General features: G+C 36.9%; 1 protein-coding gene across 3 annotated transcripts in view; it reads left to right on the top strand.

Moving 5' to 3' along the window:
* Positions 1-15,819, top strand: part of SYT16 (synaptotagmin 16) — a 144,105-nt gene that overhangs the window by 69,110 nt on the left and 59,176 nt on the right. Inside the window, exon 3 of one of the 3 annotated variants that reach the window (XM_036735875.1) lies at positions 12,596-12,858. In XM_036735875.1, coding sequence (XP_036591770.1) covers positions 12,596-12,858 — 263 coding nt within the window. The remainder of the gene's footprint in view (positions 1-12,595; positions 12,859-15,819) is intronic. The other 2 variants (XM_036735876.1, XM_036735877.1) reach the window with 2 other exon arrangements.

Genomic DNA, 15,819 nt, shown 5'->3' on the forward strand with positions numbered 1-15,819 from the left:
AAAAACAAGCAAAATAACTGATCCCAGTTATTCTTGCAAAAACAAGGAAAATAAGAGGGAAAAATCCAAACTATGTAACTGACCACAGAGTCAATGGTCTGTCCACTCTATTGCATTGCCTCATCATGTGGAGCTGGTTTATTAGTATGTGTATCTTAGATTCTGTAGGTGAACAATGAACTGGGCCTAGAACTGAACAGTAGAAGGCAAGAGTGGGCTAGAATATCTTTGGGAAATTGCAAAGTGTTCTGAATGACCCCAATTTTCTCCCTGAAACAAAGGGATACCCCCCCCACACACATTAACATCTTCTGGATGATTCTGTATCTTTTAGAGTTGCTAAAGAATGACAATGGAAAGGTGCATGGCGTATGAGCAGACTTTCACATATTACTAATGATGAATTACTCAGGACAGGTGACAAAGTATATCAGAGAGATATGGTGGATTAAGCACTGGCTGTCAAGTCAGAAGACCTGAGTTCAAATTCTTCCTTTGATGATTCCTGCCTGTATGACCTTGGACAAATTATTTTTACCTTACTAGGCCTGTTTCTGTTTCTTTAAATTGAGGAAATCAAACTAGATTGCCTCTGTGGTCTCTTTCAGCTTTAGATCCATGATTCTATGATATTGTATATGGCCAGGAAAAAAAAGAGCAAAACATGATCTAGTTCCATAGTAAGAACATGGGATAACCAATGGGCAGTTTTCATGTTCTATTGGTATCTACATACTAGGAAAGGATTTAGAAGAAGGTCTCTAGTATAGTGGGTGAAACCACTGTGGAGAATTTATGGGAGGAGATGGATCAAATGTTTATAGAATGAAGTATATGTGGAATGCAATCTCATAGGATGAGGAATGTCAGTACCTCCATTGGTGAGATAATCGATCCATCCATCAAAGTATTGAAATATTTATATTTAATCTAAGAAAGAAAAGACATTGACTGAATGTTGTCTCAGCAAAATCAGTGTCATGGTTCATGTTAAGTGAGGCCTAGGCTGTTTGCAAAGCAAATAGAACTGTGTTGGGGTGAGGGGAAAAAAATGACTTGTGGACTTAGTCCTGACTCTCCCCCATGCCTCACCTTTCATTCCTTACCTCTACCTTTTTAGGATATTGGCTCAAATACCACTCTCTGCATGCTTTCTCTACTGATTCTCTTAGCTGTTGTATTACTCCAAGTCAAATTTGTTTGTATTTACTATATATATATATATATATATATATATATATATATATATACACACACACACACACACACACACACACACACAATGTACACCCACACCCACACTCACACCCCTCCCACACATACGCAAGAGATCACATGCGCACACATGCACACATTCACCTTGATAGAATGTAATCTCTTTGAAGGCAAGGACTGTTTCATTTGTGTGTGTGTGTGTGTGTGTGTGTGTGTGTGTGTGTGTGCATGCATGTGTCTAGAACCTAGCATAATGCTTGACACATAATAGGCACTTAATAACTACTGGGTGAATAATTATTAAAATAAACCAAGGGGCGGAGCCAAGATGGCAGCTGGAAAACAGGGAATTGCCTAAATCTCTCCCCCAGGTCCCTCCAAACACCTATAAAAAATGGCTCTGAACAAATTCTAGAACTGCAGAACCCACGAAATAGCAGAGGGAAGCAGGGCTCCAGCCCAGGACAGCCTGGATGGTTGCTGGGTAAGGTCTATCACATGGAACTAGAAGCTGAGCTGAGCAGAGCCCAGCATGGGCTGTGCCCAGACCAACCAGACTGGGAGCCAGGCAGAACAGGCCCTAGTGCCCTGAATCAGTGAGCTGTGGCAGTCACCAGACTTCTCAACCCACAAACACCAAAGACAACAGAGCAGGTTAGTGGGAAAAACTGCGGGGACAGAGTGAAAGGAGGTCACAATCAGCCACCGCCCCGGGGGCAGTGGAGGTGGTGCAGCTCTGAGACTGCTTCCAGAAATACAGCTGCAGTTGCTTCCAGCCCCAGGTCCACCAGGTGGAAGGAATTAAGCAGCGGATCAGAGCAGGAGTGCAGATCCTGCTTGGATCTGAGTCGCAGTACAGGTTGGCGGTTCTTGGGGGAGAAGGAGCACTAGTGTGGCAGACCTTGCTGTGTAGAAATAGCTCTGAAAACATCAGCACAGCCCCTCAAGCTTGGGCCAAAGTACTCTACTCTACTCTACTCTGCTACCCTACCCTGATGAAAAGCTCAAGGGTCAAGTAGTTGGCTGGGAACATGAACAAGCAGCAAAAATGGTCTCAGATTCAGACTCAGACTTTGGAATCTTTCTTTGGTGACAAAGAAGATCAAAACATACAGCCAGAAGAAGTCAACAAAGTCAAAGAGCCTACATCAAACACCTCCAAGAAAAATATGAATTGGTCTCAGGCCATGGAAGAGCTCAAAAAGGATTTGGAAAAGCAAGTAAGAGAAGTAGAGGAAAAATTGGGAAGAGAAATGAGAGTGATGCAAGAAAACCATGAAAAACAAGTGAATGACTTGCTAAAGGAGACCCCAAAAACACTGAAGAAAATAACACCTTAAAAATAGACTAACTCAAATGGCAAAAGAGCTCCAAAAAGCCAATGCTTTGAAAGGCAGAATTAGCCAAATGGAAGAGGAGGTCCAAAAGACCACTGAAGAAAATGCAACCTTAAAAATTAGATTGGAAGAAGTGGAAGCTAGTGACTTGATGAGAAATCAAGATATTATAAAACAAAACCAAAGGAAAGGAAAAATCAGAAGACAATGTGAAATATCTTATTGGAAAAACCACTGACCTGGAAAATATATCCAGGAGAGATAATTTAAAAATTATTGGACTACCTGAAAGCCATGATCAAAAAAGAGCCTAGATATCATCTTTCAAGAAATTATCAAGGAGAACTGCCCTGATATTCTAGAGCCAGAGGGTAAAATAGAAATTGAAAGAATCCACTGATTGCCTCTTGACAAAGATCCCCAAAAGAAAACTCTTAGGAATATTGTTGCCAAATTCCAGAGCTCCGAGCTCAAGGAGAAAATACTGCAAGCAGCCAGAAAGAAACAATGTGAATATTGTGGAAACACAATCAAGAAAATACAAGATCTAGCAGCTTCTACATTAAGGGATCGAAGGGCTTGGAATATGATATTCTGGAGGTCAATGGAGCTAGGATTAAAACCAAGAATCACCTACCCAGCAAAACTATCATGCTCCAAGGCAAGCTTTCTCAGTGAAAGACCAGAGCTGAATAGAAAATTTGACTTTCAAACACAAGAATCAAGAGAAACATGAAAAAGTAAACAAGAAAGAGAGATCATAAGAGACTTACTAAAGTTGAACTATTTTGTTTACATTCCTACATGGAAAGATGATGTGTGTAATTCATGAGACCTTTCTCAGTATTAGGGTAACTGAAGGGAATATACATATACATATATGTGTGTGTGTATATATATATGTGTGTATATACATATATATATATGTATATATATATATATATATAGAGAGAGAGAGAGAGACAGAGAGAGAGAGAGAGAGAGAGAGAGAGAGAGAGAGAGAGAGAGAGAGAGAAAGGGCACAGGGTGAGTTGAATATGAAGGGATGATATCTAAAACAATCAAATTCAAGGATGAGAGAGGAATATATTGAGAAAGGGAGAAAGGAAGAGATATAATGTGGTAAATTATCTCACATGAATGTGGCAAGAAAAAGCAGTTCTGTTGGAAGGGAAAAGGGGGCAGGTGAGGGGGAATGAGTGAATCTTGCTCTCATTGGATTTGACTTGAGGAGGGAATAACATACACACTCCAATGGGTATCTTACCCCACAGGAGAGAAGGAGGAAGGAGATAAAAAAGGAGGGACAATAGAAGGGAGGGCAGATAGGGGGAGGAGGTAATCTAAAGCAAACACTTTCAAAAAGGGACAGGGTCAAGGGAGAAAATAGATAAAGAGGGACAGGATAGGATGGAGGGAAATATAATTAGTCTTTCACAACATGAGTATTGTGGAAGGGTTTTGCATAATGGTACACATGTGGCCTATGTTGAATTGCTTGCCTTCTTAGGGAGGGTGGGTGGGTTGGGAAGAGGGGAGAGAATTTGGAACTCAAAGTTTTAAAAGCAAATGTTCAAAAAAAAGTTGTTTTTGCTTGCAGCTGGGAAATAAGATATACAGGCAATGGGGCATAGAAATTTAAACTAAAAATATTAAATAAAAAATAAATAAATAGAAAAAAACATAAACCAAAAAGTTTTGGAACTTCCGATGCTAAGTTAGTTTTTAATGACAAAAACGTTCTCTAAATTTCTTATGATTACTCTATAGGACAAGTATCTTTGCCAATAGGTAATTATCTTTTCATATATTTAAATACACATTTTAATTTAAATAAATGGTGAGAATGCTTTCTATGATTGTCAATAGCGACTTGCTATCTCCTTTTCTCCCTCTTACCACTTGACATTACACACTACATTTGTTCTTTCCTAGCAGGCTTCTCTCTAGTATGTCAAGGAAAAGTGTTTATAATATTAATATTTCTCCCATTTTCAGCTATGAATAGATTTTCAGTGCTTAACGCAGATTTAAAAAATTCCTCTTTTATTGATCTGGGTACTATCACTGAGGAATTAAAGTTAGAAGACAGTGATTGGGAATAATTTCTTGGTTTGGTTAGATTTTGCTCTGAAAGCCAGCTGTGTAGGTCATGCATAAGTGTTAATATGAGAAAGGAATGAATCTATAATTAGAAACTTAGAAGAGAATTCGGTTTTATTGGGTGTCCCAAAAGTCTTTGTTCAGTGTTAAACTTTACTTAACTAACTTTATTTGACTAAGACTTTAAGTTTTATCTTTTAGATTTTTTTATTTTTTAAATGTTATCTAATATTTTATTTTTTCCCAATTACATGTAAAAACAATTTTAACTTTTTTTTTCAAATTTTGAGTTCTAAACTCTCTGTCCCTCTCCTCCACTCCCACATTGAGAAAGAAAACAATGCAACATAGGTTGTGTAGTCATGCAAAACACATTTCCATGCAAGTCGTTCAGTGGGAAAAAAACCACAGACCAAAAAAACCCAAAGCAAATTAAAGAAATAATATCTTTTATCTCTATTCAGGCACTATCAGTTATTTTTCTGGAGATGCCCATTGCCTTTCATCATAAGTCCTACAGAACTGTCTTGGATCATTGTATTGCTAAGAATAGCTAAGTTATTCACAGTAGATCATCATACAACGTTGCTATAACTGTGTACAAGTTCTCTTAGTTCTCCTTATTTCACTTTGTATCAGTTCTTCTAAGTTAGTCCATGCTTTTTTGAGAGCATCCTGCTCATTTCTTATAGCAGAATAGTATTCCATCACAATCATATACAACAACTTGTTCAGCCATTGTCCAATTGATGGACATCCCCTCAATTTCCAATTCTTTGCCACAACTAAGAGAGCTGCTATAAATATTTTGTACACATAGGCCCTTTCCATTTTTTTAATTTTTCTTGGATGCAGATCTAACAGAGGTATTGCTTGGTCAACAAGTACACATGGTTTCATAGCCTTTTGGGCATAGATCCAAATTTCTCTCCAGAATGGTTGAATCAGTATACAACTTCACCAATAGTATATTAGTGTTTTAATTTCCCCATATCTCCTCCCACATCCTTTTTTGTCATATTAGACAATCTGAGGGGTGGGAAGCAATAATTCAGGGTTGTTTTAATTTGCATTTCTCTCATCAAGAGTGAATCAGAGCATTTTTCATATGACTATGGATAGCTTTGATTACTTTGAAAACTGCCTGTTCACATCCTTTGACCATTTATCAATTTAGGAATGGTTCTTATTGTTATAAATTTAACACAGTTTTCTATTTGTTTCATAAATGAAGTATTAGAGAAACTCACTGTAAATTTTTTCCCACTGTAATCATTACCTACTACATATTTCCCTCCATCCAATTTTCCCCATTTATCCTATTTCCCCCGTCCTCTTTTTCCCCTGTACATTCTCAAACGTGTTTTGCTTCTAACTTTTACCTCCCCAAACTGCCTTCCATTCTATCAGCTCCCTCCCCTTCCTTTCCTACTTTCTTGTATGTTAAGATAGATTTCTACACCCAACTGAATGTATATATCATTCCCTCTTTGAGCCAATTCTGATGAGAGTGAAATTTATGTGCTCTCCTTCCCACTTTCTCCATTTTTCCCTCCACTGCAATATCTCTTTCAGGACTCTTTTATCTCAAATAATTTATCCCCCTTTACCTCTCCCTTTCCCCTTCTCCCAGTGCATTCTTCTTTCTCATCCCTTAATTTTATTTTCTTAGATAGTCATACCATCGCATTCAACACATAGCTCTGCTTTCTGTCTATGTATACTCCTTCTAACTGCCCTAATAATCAAAATGGTTTTCGGAGTTATGAATAGCATTTTCCCATGTACGAATATTAACAGTTTAACCTTGTCAAATTCCTTATGATTTATCTTTCTCATTTACCTTTTTATGCTTCTTTTGCATCTTGTATTTGAACATCAGATTTTCTATTCAGCTCTGGTCTTTTCATCAGAAATGCTTGAAAGTCCCCTATTTTGTTTAATTTCCATTTTTCTCCCTCAAAGATTATATTCAGTTTTGCTGGGTAGGTGATTCTTAGTTGTAATCCTAGCTCTTTTGCCCTCCCAAATATCATATACCAAGCCCTCCAATCCTTTAATCCAGAAGCTGCCAAATCCTGTGTCATCCTGACTATGGCTCCATGATATTTGAATTGTTTCTTTTTGGCTGCTAGCAGTTTTTTCTCCTTGATCTGGGAGCTTTGGAAGTTAGCTATAATATTCTTGGGAGTTTTTACTTTGGGATATCTTTTAGGGAGTAATTGGTAGATTCTTTCAGTTTCTATTTTACCCTCTGGTTCTAGAACATCAAGGTAATTTTCTTTGACAATTTCTTGAAACGATCCTAACTTTCAGGTAGTACAATAATTCTTAAATCATCTCTCCTAGATCTGTTTTCTAGGTCAGTTATTTATCCAGCTGAGATATTTCACATTTTTCTATTTTTTCATCTCTTGATTTTGTTTGATTGTTTCTTGATGTTTCACTAATAAAAGTTAATAAAAGCTATTAGCTTCCACTTGCCCAATTCTAACTTTTAAGAAATCATTTTCTTCAGTGAGCTTTTGTCCTTCATTTTCCATTTGGACAATTCTACTTTTTGAAGCATTCTTCTCTTCATTGGATTTTTGTGCCTCTTTTAGCATTTAGTCTATTCTGTTTTTTAAGGTATTATTTTCTTCAGTATGTTTTTGTGCTTCCTTTGCCAAGCTGTTGACTCTTTTTCATGATTCTCTTGTGTCTCATTTCTCATGTCTCATTTCTTTTCCTAATTTTTCCTCTACCTTTCTTACTTGATTTTTAAAATCCTCTTTGAGGTCTCCCATGGCCTGAGACCAATTCATGTTTTTTTTTTGCAACTTTGGCTCCAGCAATTTTGACTTTGTTGTCTTCTCCTTTGCAGCTTTGGCTCCAGGAATTTTGACTTTGTTGTCTTCTTCTGAGTGTGTGTTTTGATTTTCCTTGTCACCATAGTAACTTTCTATAGTATGTTTTTTCTGTTTGCTCATTTTCCAGCCTATTTCTTGACATTTAACTCCCTACTAAAGTGGGCCACTGCTTCTCAAGTGGAGTAGGCACTGTCCCAAGCTTCATGTTTTCTTGTGCACCTGTTTTCAGAGGTAATTCTCTCCCAAGGTGGTATGATCTAGGGAGAGGTGTGTTTACAACTCTCCACTGTGCATGACACAAGCAGTGACAAGCACTCTTTTTAACCCAGGGAACTAGGGTCCCTGATTGCAGCACCAAGCTCTGCTGTGCTAGTGCTCCTCCTTGCACTGGGACACAAACCCAGGGCTGCAACCCACATCTAAGTATAGGTAATGCAACAGAGTCCTGCTCCTGATGCCAGCAAAAGGATCTTTGTAAATCCCCTTCTGACCATTGTCTGATCCCTTTATTGTCTGTGGGCTGGGAGGTCTGGAAACCATCACTGCTGATTCAGTGGTTCCCAAGGCCTGATCTTGGTTTGCTGTGGCCCAACTTATGCTGGCATGCTCTGCACTGGACTGTGCTCATCTCTCACTCTGGAGTAACAGACCTTTCCTGCCAAACTTCTAAGTTGTCTTGGGCTGGAAAATTGTTTCACTCAATCTTTTTGTGGGTTATGCCACTCTAGAATTTGTTTAGAATCATCATCTAAAGGTATTTGGAGGAATTTGGGGGAGAGCTTAGGTGAGTCCCTGCCTTTACTCTGCCATCTTGGCTCTTCATCCTAAGACTTTAAATTTTACTTAACACAAAACTAAAACTTTTGGGACATCCTGGGTAACTTGGATTTTTGCATGTGTTCTCCTTTATTTTCCTTCTTTTTATAAGAATAAAAGTCATCCTTTGTGGTCTTTATTCTAATCACTTGTAGCAACAATTTGGTTAGCAGCTGCTGTTGAGTGGTAAGACCCAAGGAGACCAGCAACAAGAGCTGCCAGCACAGATTCTTTGATCTGCTTTACTAAGGAAAGTAACTTTAAGGGGTTAACAATCTCATTTTAATTAAACAAACAAATATCATTCACTTAGTTTGGGAGGGAAAGCCAGCACCCTGAACTTCAAAGGAAATACAAACAAATTACAAAGAGAGGCAATATAAACAGACCAAATCACAATTCAGTTACCAGAGAAGAACCAATGGGTCTGGTTTAGCAAAGCTGAGGGGCAATTACAATGACTTGCCCAGAATCACACACCACTCTTCCATTGAGTGGGAGCCCCAAAGGGAAAATGCCAAACTCTGAGTTTATATGCCCTGTTCAGGGTCAAAGAGTGTCACAACATGTAACTCAAACTCTTGTGACCTGAAAGCTTCTAATGTCACAAACATATTATTCAAACTTATGTAAACTAGGCTTTCTCTTGAGGTAAGGATGTCATCAAAGACTCCTGATTTAATTAAAGAAACAAAGGCCAGACTCATCAAGGGCACTTGATTAAATAAGTGCCTCAAAAAGGAAAACAGTAAAAAAAGTCTCTGATAACAGTTATGTGGCCTTGGGCAAGTCATTTTACCCTTCTTGTTAGCCCAGACAACTGTCTCTGTGACTATAAACCTCAAGAATCCTAGACAGAGATATGAAATACAGGGATCAAAATAAAACATTTAATTAAATGAAAACTTATATGGCACAGATTGTAAGGGTATTTGGATGAGATCAGAATAGAAACTCAATGACAGAAGTAGATAGCTTGATGGGAGAGGTAAGATTTGAAAGAATGAATAGTCAGCCAACTAGCATTTATCGACTTCCTAATATATGCCAGGCACTGCCCTAAGTGCTGAGGATACAAAGAACAGCAAAAACAGAAACAAAAAATGAAAATAAATAAAATACAACAATTCTTTCTTTCAAAAATTTCACAGTCTAATGGGGGAGACAATATGCATACAATTATGTAAAAAACAAAATAGTTGCAGGATAAATTGGGGGTAGTCTCAGAGGAAAAGCTCTAGGATTAAGGGAGGCTGGTTAAACCTTGCAGAAGATGAAACTTTAGCTGAGACTTGAAGGAATTGAGGGAAATGAGGAGGTAGAGACAAACAGGAAGAATTCCAAGCATGGGGCTTAGCCAGGGAAAATGCCTGGAGTTGGAAGATGTCATGTGTGAAGAATAACAAGGAGGCCAGTGTCCCTGGATCACAGAGTAGTATGTGGAGGCTATAAAATGTCTCAAAAGGTGGGAAAGGGTCAGGTTATGAAAGGTTTTTTCCCCTTTCATTTATTTTTGTTTCTTAATTAAAATTTTTTTGAATTACATATAAAATGTTTTTAACATTTGTTTTCTTAAAATTTTGAATTCTAAATGCTCTCCCTCTCTCCTTATCTCCTCCTCTCCTTGAGAAGACAATCAATTTGATATAGATTATACATATGCAGTCATGCAAAACATTTCCACATTAGCCATGTTGCAAAGGGAAACAGACAAAAACCCTCCAAGAAAAATAAAGAAAATTTTAAAAAGTGCACTTCACTTCAATCTGCATTCAGATGCCATCAGTTCCTTCATGGGATAACATTTTTCATCATGAATCCTTTGGAATTGTCTTGAATCATTCTCATGCTGAGAATAGCTGTCATTCGCAGTTGATCATCATATAATATTGCTGTTACTGTGTACATTGTTCTCCTGCTTCTTCTCATCTCACTTTGCATCAGTTTATATAATTCTTCCCAGGTTTTTCTAAAACCATTCTCCTTATCATTTTTCATAGCACAATAGTATTCTATCTCAACTGGTTCAGTCATTCCTTGATTGATGGATATCTTCTCCATTTCCAATTCTTTGACACTACAAAAGAGCCACTATAAATATTTTTGTAGATAGATTTTCCTTTTTCTTTGATCTCTTTGGAATACAGACATAGTAGTGGAATTGCTGGGTATGCACAGTTTTATATAGTGCTTTGGGCAAAGTTCCAAATTACTCTCCAGAATGTTTAGACTAGTTCACAACTGCACCAACAGTGTGTTAGTGCACTTATTTCCCCACATCCCTTCCAAAATATCATGTTAGGAAATCTGATAGGTGTGAGATGGTACTGAAGAGTTGTTTAAATTTACATTTGTCTAATCAATAGTGATTTAGAATGTCTTTCATATAACTACAGATAGCTTTGATTTCTTCTTCCAAAAACTGCCTGTTCATATCCTCTGACTATTTATCAACAGGAAAATGACTTGTATTCTTATAAATTTGACTCAGCTCTCTATATATTTGAGAAATGAGACCTTTATTAAAGGATAGGGAGACCAACCAGCAGGCTATAGTGATATTTCAGGCATGAAGTGATAAAGATTTGTACCAGAGTGGTTTCAGTGTTAGAAAAGGGAAGGGGACATGCTAGAGAAGTTATGAAGGTAAAAATGACAGGACTGTTTCAACAATCCGGCTAGCAGCTTCTGTGGGAGTGTAAGATCCACCCACAGCCAGCACCCAGAAAGCTGCCAACAGCACAGGTTCTTTTGATCTGCCTTAATAAGGAAAGCAAGGTTAAAGGGGTTAGCAAGCTTACTTTAATTCAGCACACAAATATCATTCACTTAGTTCAGGGGAAAAAGCCAGTGCACTGAACTTCAGAGCAAAATACAAACAAATCACAAACATCAACAGACAGACCCAATACAATTCATAGTTTCCAACATCTAGGTTGAGCCCGGGAGCTCAGAACAAGGGCTGGCCCAGAGTCACATGCACCACCACTGCTGCGACAAAGAGCTCCAAGGAAGAGGAGGCCAACCCCTGGTTTTTATATCTTTTTCAGCGTCAGGGGTGAGTCACACATGCGACTCACCCATGTGACCTAGAATCATCACAAAGAGGCGGACTTAAACCCACGTGGTCTAAAAGCGTCTGCTGTCCCAGACATGTAAACTAGGCCCTCCCTGGAGTTAGCCCCACCTTGGGCCCCACCTTAGTTGCCAATCCACACCCACATAGGTTTTACACCTAATAGGGGTTTGGGCCTGGGGCTTAGCACTTAGTAAGACTCAATGAAATATGTTGAGTTACTCAAAGCAAACAAAAGCCAAACTCTTCAAGGGTACTTGTTGAACTAAGTGCTAAGGAGCCCATTTTGCTTACCAACACAAGGACTTAGCAATTAATTGGATTTTGGAGGGGAGAGTGAGGAATCAAGGATGATCCTGGGTTGCAAGTCTAGTAAGTGGGAGGATGATGATAACCTTCCTGGTACTAAGGAATTTAGGAAGAGGAGAGGGTTTAGAAGAATAACATAAGCAAAGGTTGGGGATAATCATGGCTAGTTTGTTGGTGCAGTTTGGGAGCAGAGAGAAATATTACTGGATAGGTAAGATAGAGTTAGAACTTCATGGCCTATGAAAAGCCTAATAGTGTGATCTGGACTTGATATTGGTGGAAAGTAGGAGTCTAGTGATGGCCTTAAGTAGAAATTGAGAGATATGATAAAAGCAGTGAATCAAAGGTGGGGGAGTTTATAATCAGGGGTCTTGTTTATCTCCTGCCAAAATGATATCACTAGCTTTCTATATCTCTTCTTATGGGAAACTTTGAGAATATGAAAAGAGCGATAGTTTGATAGTTTCTGGATTCACCTAAAGTATAATTATTATGAATTTCTAGTAGTTTAAAATAAACATGTATTCTCTATACTCATAGTGTTAGGTAAAATTATACCTCCGTGGGACGTATGCTATGATAGAGAGCTTTGCGATGGAACTGGGGCTTCTCTACTACACCAAGAGAATCTTATTTTAAATTTTTGATTAATAATTCACAAGGAACAGTTAAATTTTCTTCTTGAACCTAGATTATTTTTAATGTTGTCAAATAACTCATTTTCTCATTATCAAATTTGGTGGCATATAGGTGGCATTGTCAAGATCTGGGTTAAAGAGATCTATGGTATTTGTCAACATCATTGCTAATTTCTACTGGATAAACAATGTATAAAAAGAAATAAAACAAAACAAATCCTTAATGCTTTTGAAATTATCTTCTTACTTCAGATTTAGACTTGGATGGATTAAGTCAACCAAGCTACCTAGATTATGTCTCTTATGGTGAAGATGATCATATTTCTGTGGATTCAAGGACTACATCTGAGAGTAGAGATGTTGGAGAGCAAAGAACCAGTAGACATGAAGCCATCTTGACTCAGAGCCCTGGTGTGCAAGCCACAAGAAGAAGCCTGGAGATAGAGACATCCTTTAGCAACCCAGGCTTTGAAGAACCTTATTCCACTGACACTTCCTCAGCCTGGAGCCCAGAGGCAAGTTATCAATTTTCAAAAGATTTTGTTGATATTTTCTCTTTCTTACATCACCATACTATTGTGCAAATCCCTTCCCCTTCTATTTCCAGAAAGCCATTCCGTATGACAAACTGATTTTTTTAGAGGAAAAAAAAGTCAGTATAGCTTATTGATTTATTTAAAAAGTTTGAGAACATGTGCCATGTGTAACATCTGTGGACCTCCCAAATTCACACAGGGATGTCTTTTCATGTCTCTTAATTTGAGTCACACTTTATCCTTATGATTTTGTTTCATTTACTTTTGAATTGTTGCTGTGTGGTTATTCTTTCCATTTGCTTTGTTGCGGTTATAGCGTATATTGTTTTCTTGGCTCTATTTATTTCAGTCTTCATCAGTTCATATAGACCTTCCCATGTTTGTCTGTATTCATCACACACATCATTTTTTACATTCATGTACCAAAATTTGTTTAGCCATTCCCCAGTGGATGGACATCTACTTTGTTTCCAATTCTAATCTATTACAAAAAGGGTTGCTATAAATATTTTGGTGTATAAGGGGATATTTTCTCATTGATGGTTTTCTTAGCAATATAAAACCAGTAATGAAGTCTCTGGTTCAAAGGGTATGGACATTTTAGTAACTTTATTTGCATAATCCCAAGTTGCTTTCCAAAATGGATATACCATTTCATGGCTCCACAAATAATGCATTAGATTGCCTATCTTTCCACAACCCCTCCAAAATTAATAGTTGCCATTTTTGTCATTTTTTTTTGCCAATTTGCAAGTTATGAGGTGAATCCTTGGAATTGTTTTGATTTACATTTTCTCATTGTTAGCAATTTGGAGCATTCTTTCATGTGGTTGTGAGTGCTTTGATGTTCTTATTTTGAGAACTATTAATATCCTTTAAACATTTATCTATTAGAGGAATGGCTATTAGTCACAAATATATTACATGTACATATATACATATATACATGTATATATGCATATACATACATACATATAAACCCTTATCAGAGAAATTTGGAACAAAGATCCCCCCCTCCATTTGACCACTTCCATTCCTTTTCTGTATACATTAATGTTGTCTTTACAGAAAATTTCAGTTTTAAGTAATCATAATTATCTGTTTTATCTTTTGAAATTACCTCTTTCTCTTGTTTGGTCAAGAATGCATCTACCATCCATAGCTAGAGAGGTATATGATCTATTTCTCTTCTAACATTTAACAATACCTTTTAAATAATGTCACATATCTGCTTAGAATGTATTGTGGTACAAATGTTGATATGGCCTAATTTTTGCTAAACTCCTTTCCAGTTTTCTCAGAAGTTTTTTTTTTTATCAAATAGGGCATTTACCCATAGGCAACTTATGTTTTCAATTTTATCAAACACTGGGTTATTGAATTATATTGTTTCGGAATCTCCCTTGTCTAGTTTGTTCCATTGATCCACCACTCTATTCTTTAAACATAGAGATGGTTTTGATGATTGCTGCTTTATAATATAGTTTGAAGTGTATAAGTGGTATCACCCCTTTGCATTTGCTCCTTTTCACCATTTCCCTTGATATTTTAGATCTTTTGTTTTTCCAAATAATTTTGTTGTTATTTCATCCAGCTCTACAAAGTATCCCTTGGTAATTTGATTGACATAGCATTAAAAGTGTAAATTAATTTTGGTAGTATTGTCATTTTTCTTGTATTGGCATAGCCTACCCACGAATATTGAATATTCCTCCAGCTATTTAGGTTGTTCTTTATTTCTATAGTGAGGGTTTTATGATCTATACCAGTCTTTTTGTGTACTTTGGGAGGTTTAGCACCAGATATTTTGTAATTATTAAGAATGGTATTTTCCTTTCTACTATTGCTTCTTGTGTTTTATTATTTTTATATAGAAATGCTGTTGATTTTTGAAGATTTATTTTGTAGCCCGCAACTTTGCTGAAGCTATTGTCTCAATAGCTCAATTAGTCTTAATTAGTCTCTTTGTCTCAATTAGTCTCTTTGCTGATTCCCTGGAATTTCTCAAGTAAACCATTATATAGCCAGCAAACAGTTTTATCTCCTCTTTATCTATCTTTATTCCTTTAATTACTTTCTCTTGTCTTATTATTGCTAGCATTCCTGAACTATATTAAATAATAGTGGGGAGACTGAGTATACCTGTTTCACTCCCATATTTATCAGAAAAGGTTCTAGTGTATCCCCATTGCATATATTTTAGATAGATGCTTTTAAGAATTCAACAAAGGGTCACTCTATGCCTATCCTTTGGAGGGTTTTTAGCATGAAAGAGTATTGTATTTGGTCAAAGAATTTTTCTATATCTATTTAGATAATGATGTAGCTGTTGATGTTTTGGTTTTAATATGATTTATTTTGTTATGATTTAATATAATTAATTATGTTGATTCTTTTCCTAATGTTGAACAATCCTTGCATCCCTGGTGTAAATACCAGTTCATCATACATAATGATTTATTGGATAAATCAGTGTAGTCTGAGAAGATTTTGTTTAAAAATTTTGAGTCAATGTTCATTAACGATGTTGACTTGTAACATTCTTTCTATGTCTTATTTTTCATTGGTTTAGGTATTAGGACTATACTTGTCTCATAAAAGGATTCTGTTAGGGTGCTTTCTTTCTCAATTTTTGGAATCATTTGTGTACTATGGTTAGTGTTCTTTAAAAGTTTGGTAAAATTCTCCTGTGAATCCATAGGGTTCAGGAGTTTTTTCCTTTGGTTGTTACTCTACAGCTAGATCTATTTCCTTTTCTAAGACTGGGTTATTTAAGCCCTCTATCTTGTTTTCTGATAGTTTGGGTATTTTATATTTTTGAAAGCATGCCTCTATTTCTTTTGCGTTCTCAGTTTTGTTAGCATATAGCTGTGTGTATTTTCTAATTATTTTTTTTAATTTCCATTGGTTTTGCTATGATTTTACCTTACTCATTTGCTG

This window comes from Trichosurus vulpecula, chromosome 8 (assembly GCF_011100635.1).
Source record: "Trichosurus vulpecula isolate mTriVul1 chromosome 8, mTriVul1.pri, whole genome shotgun sequence".
NCBI lineage: Eukaryota > Metazoa > Chordata > Mammalia > Diprotodontia > Phalangeridae > Trichosurus > Trichosurus vulpecula.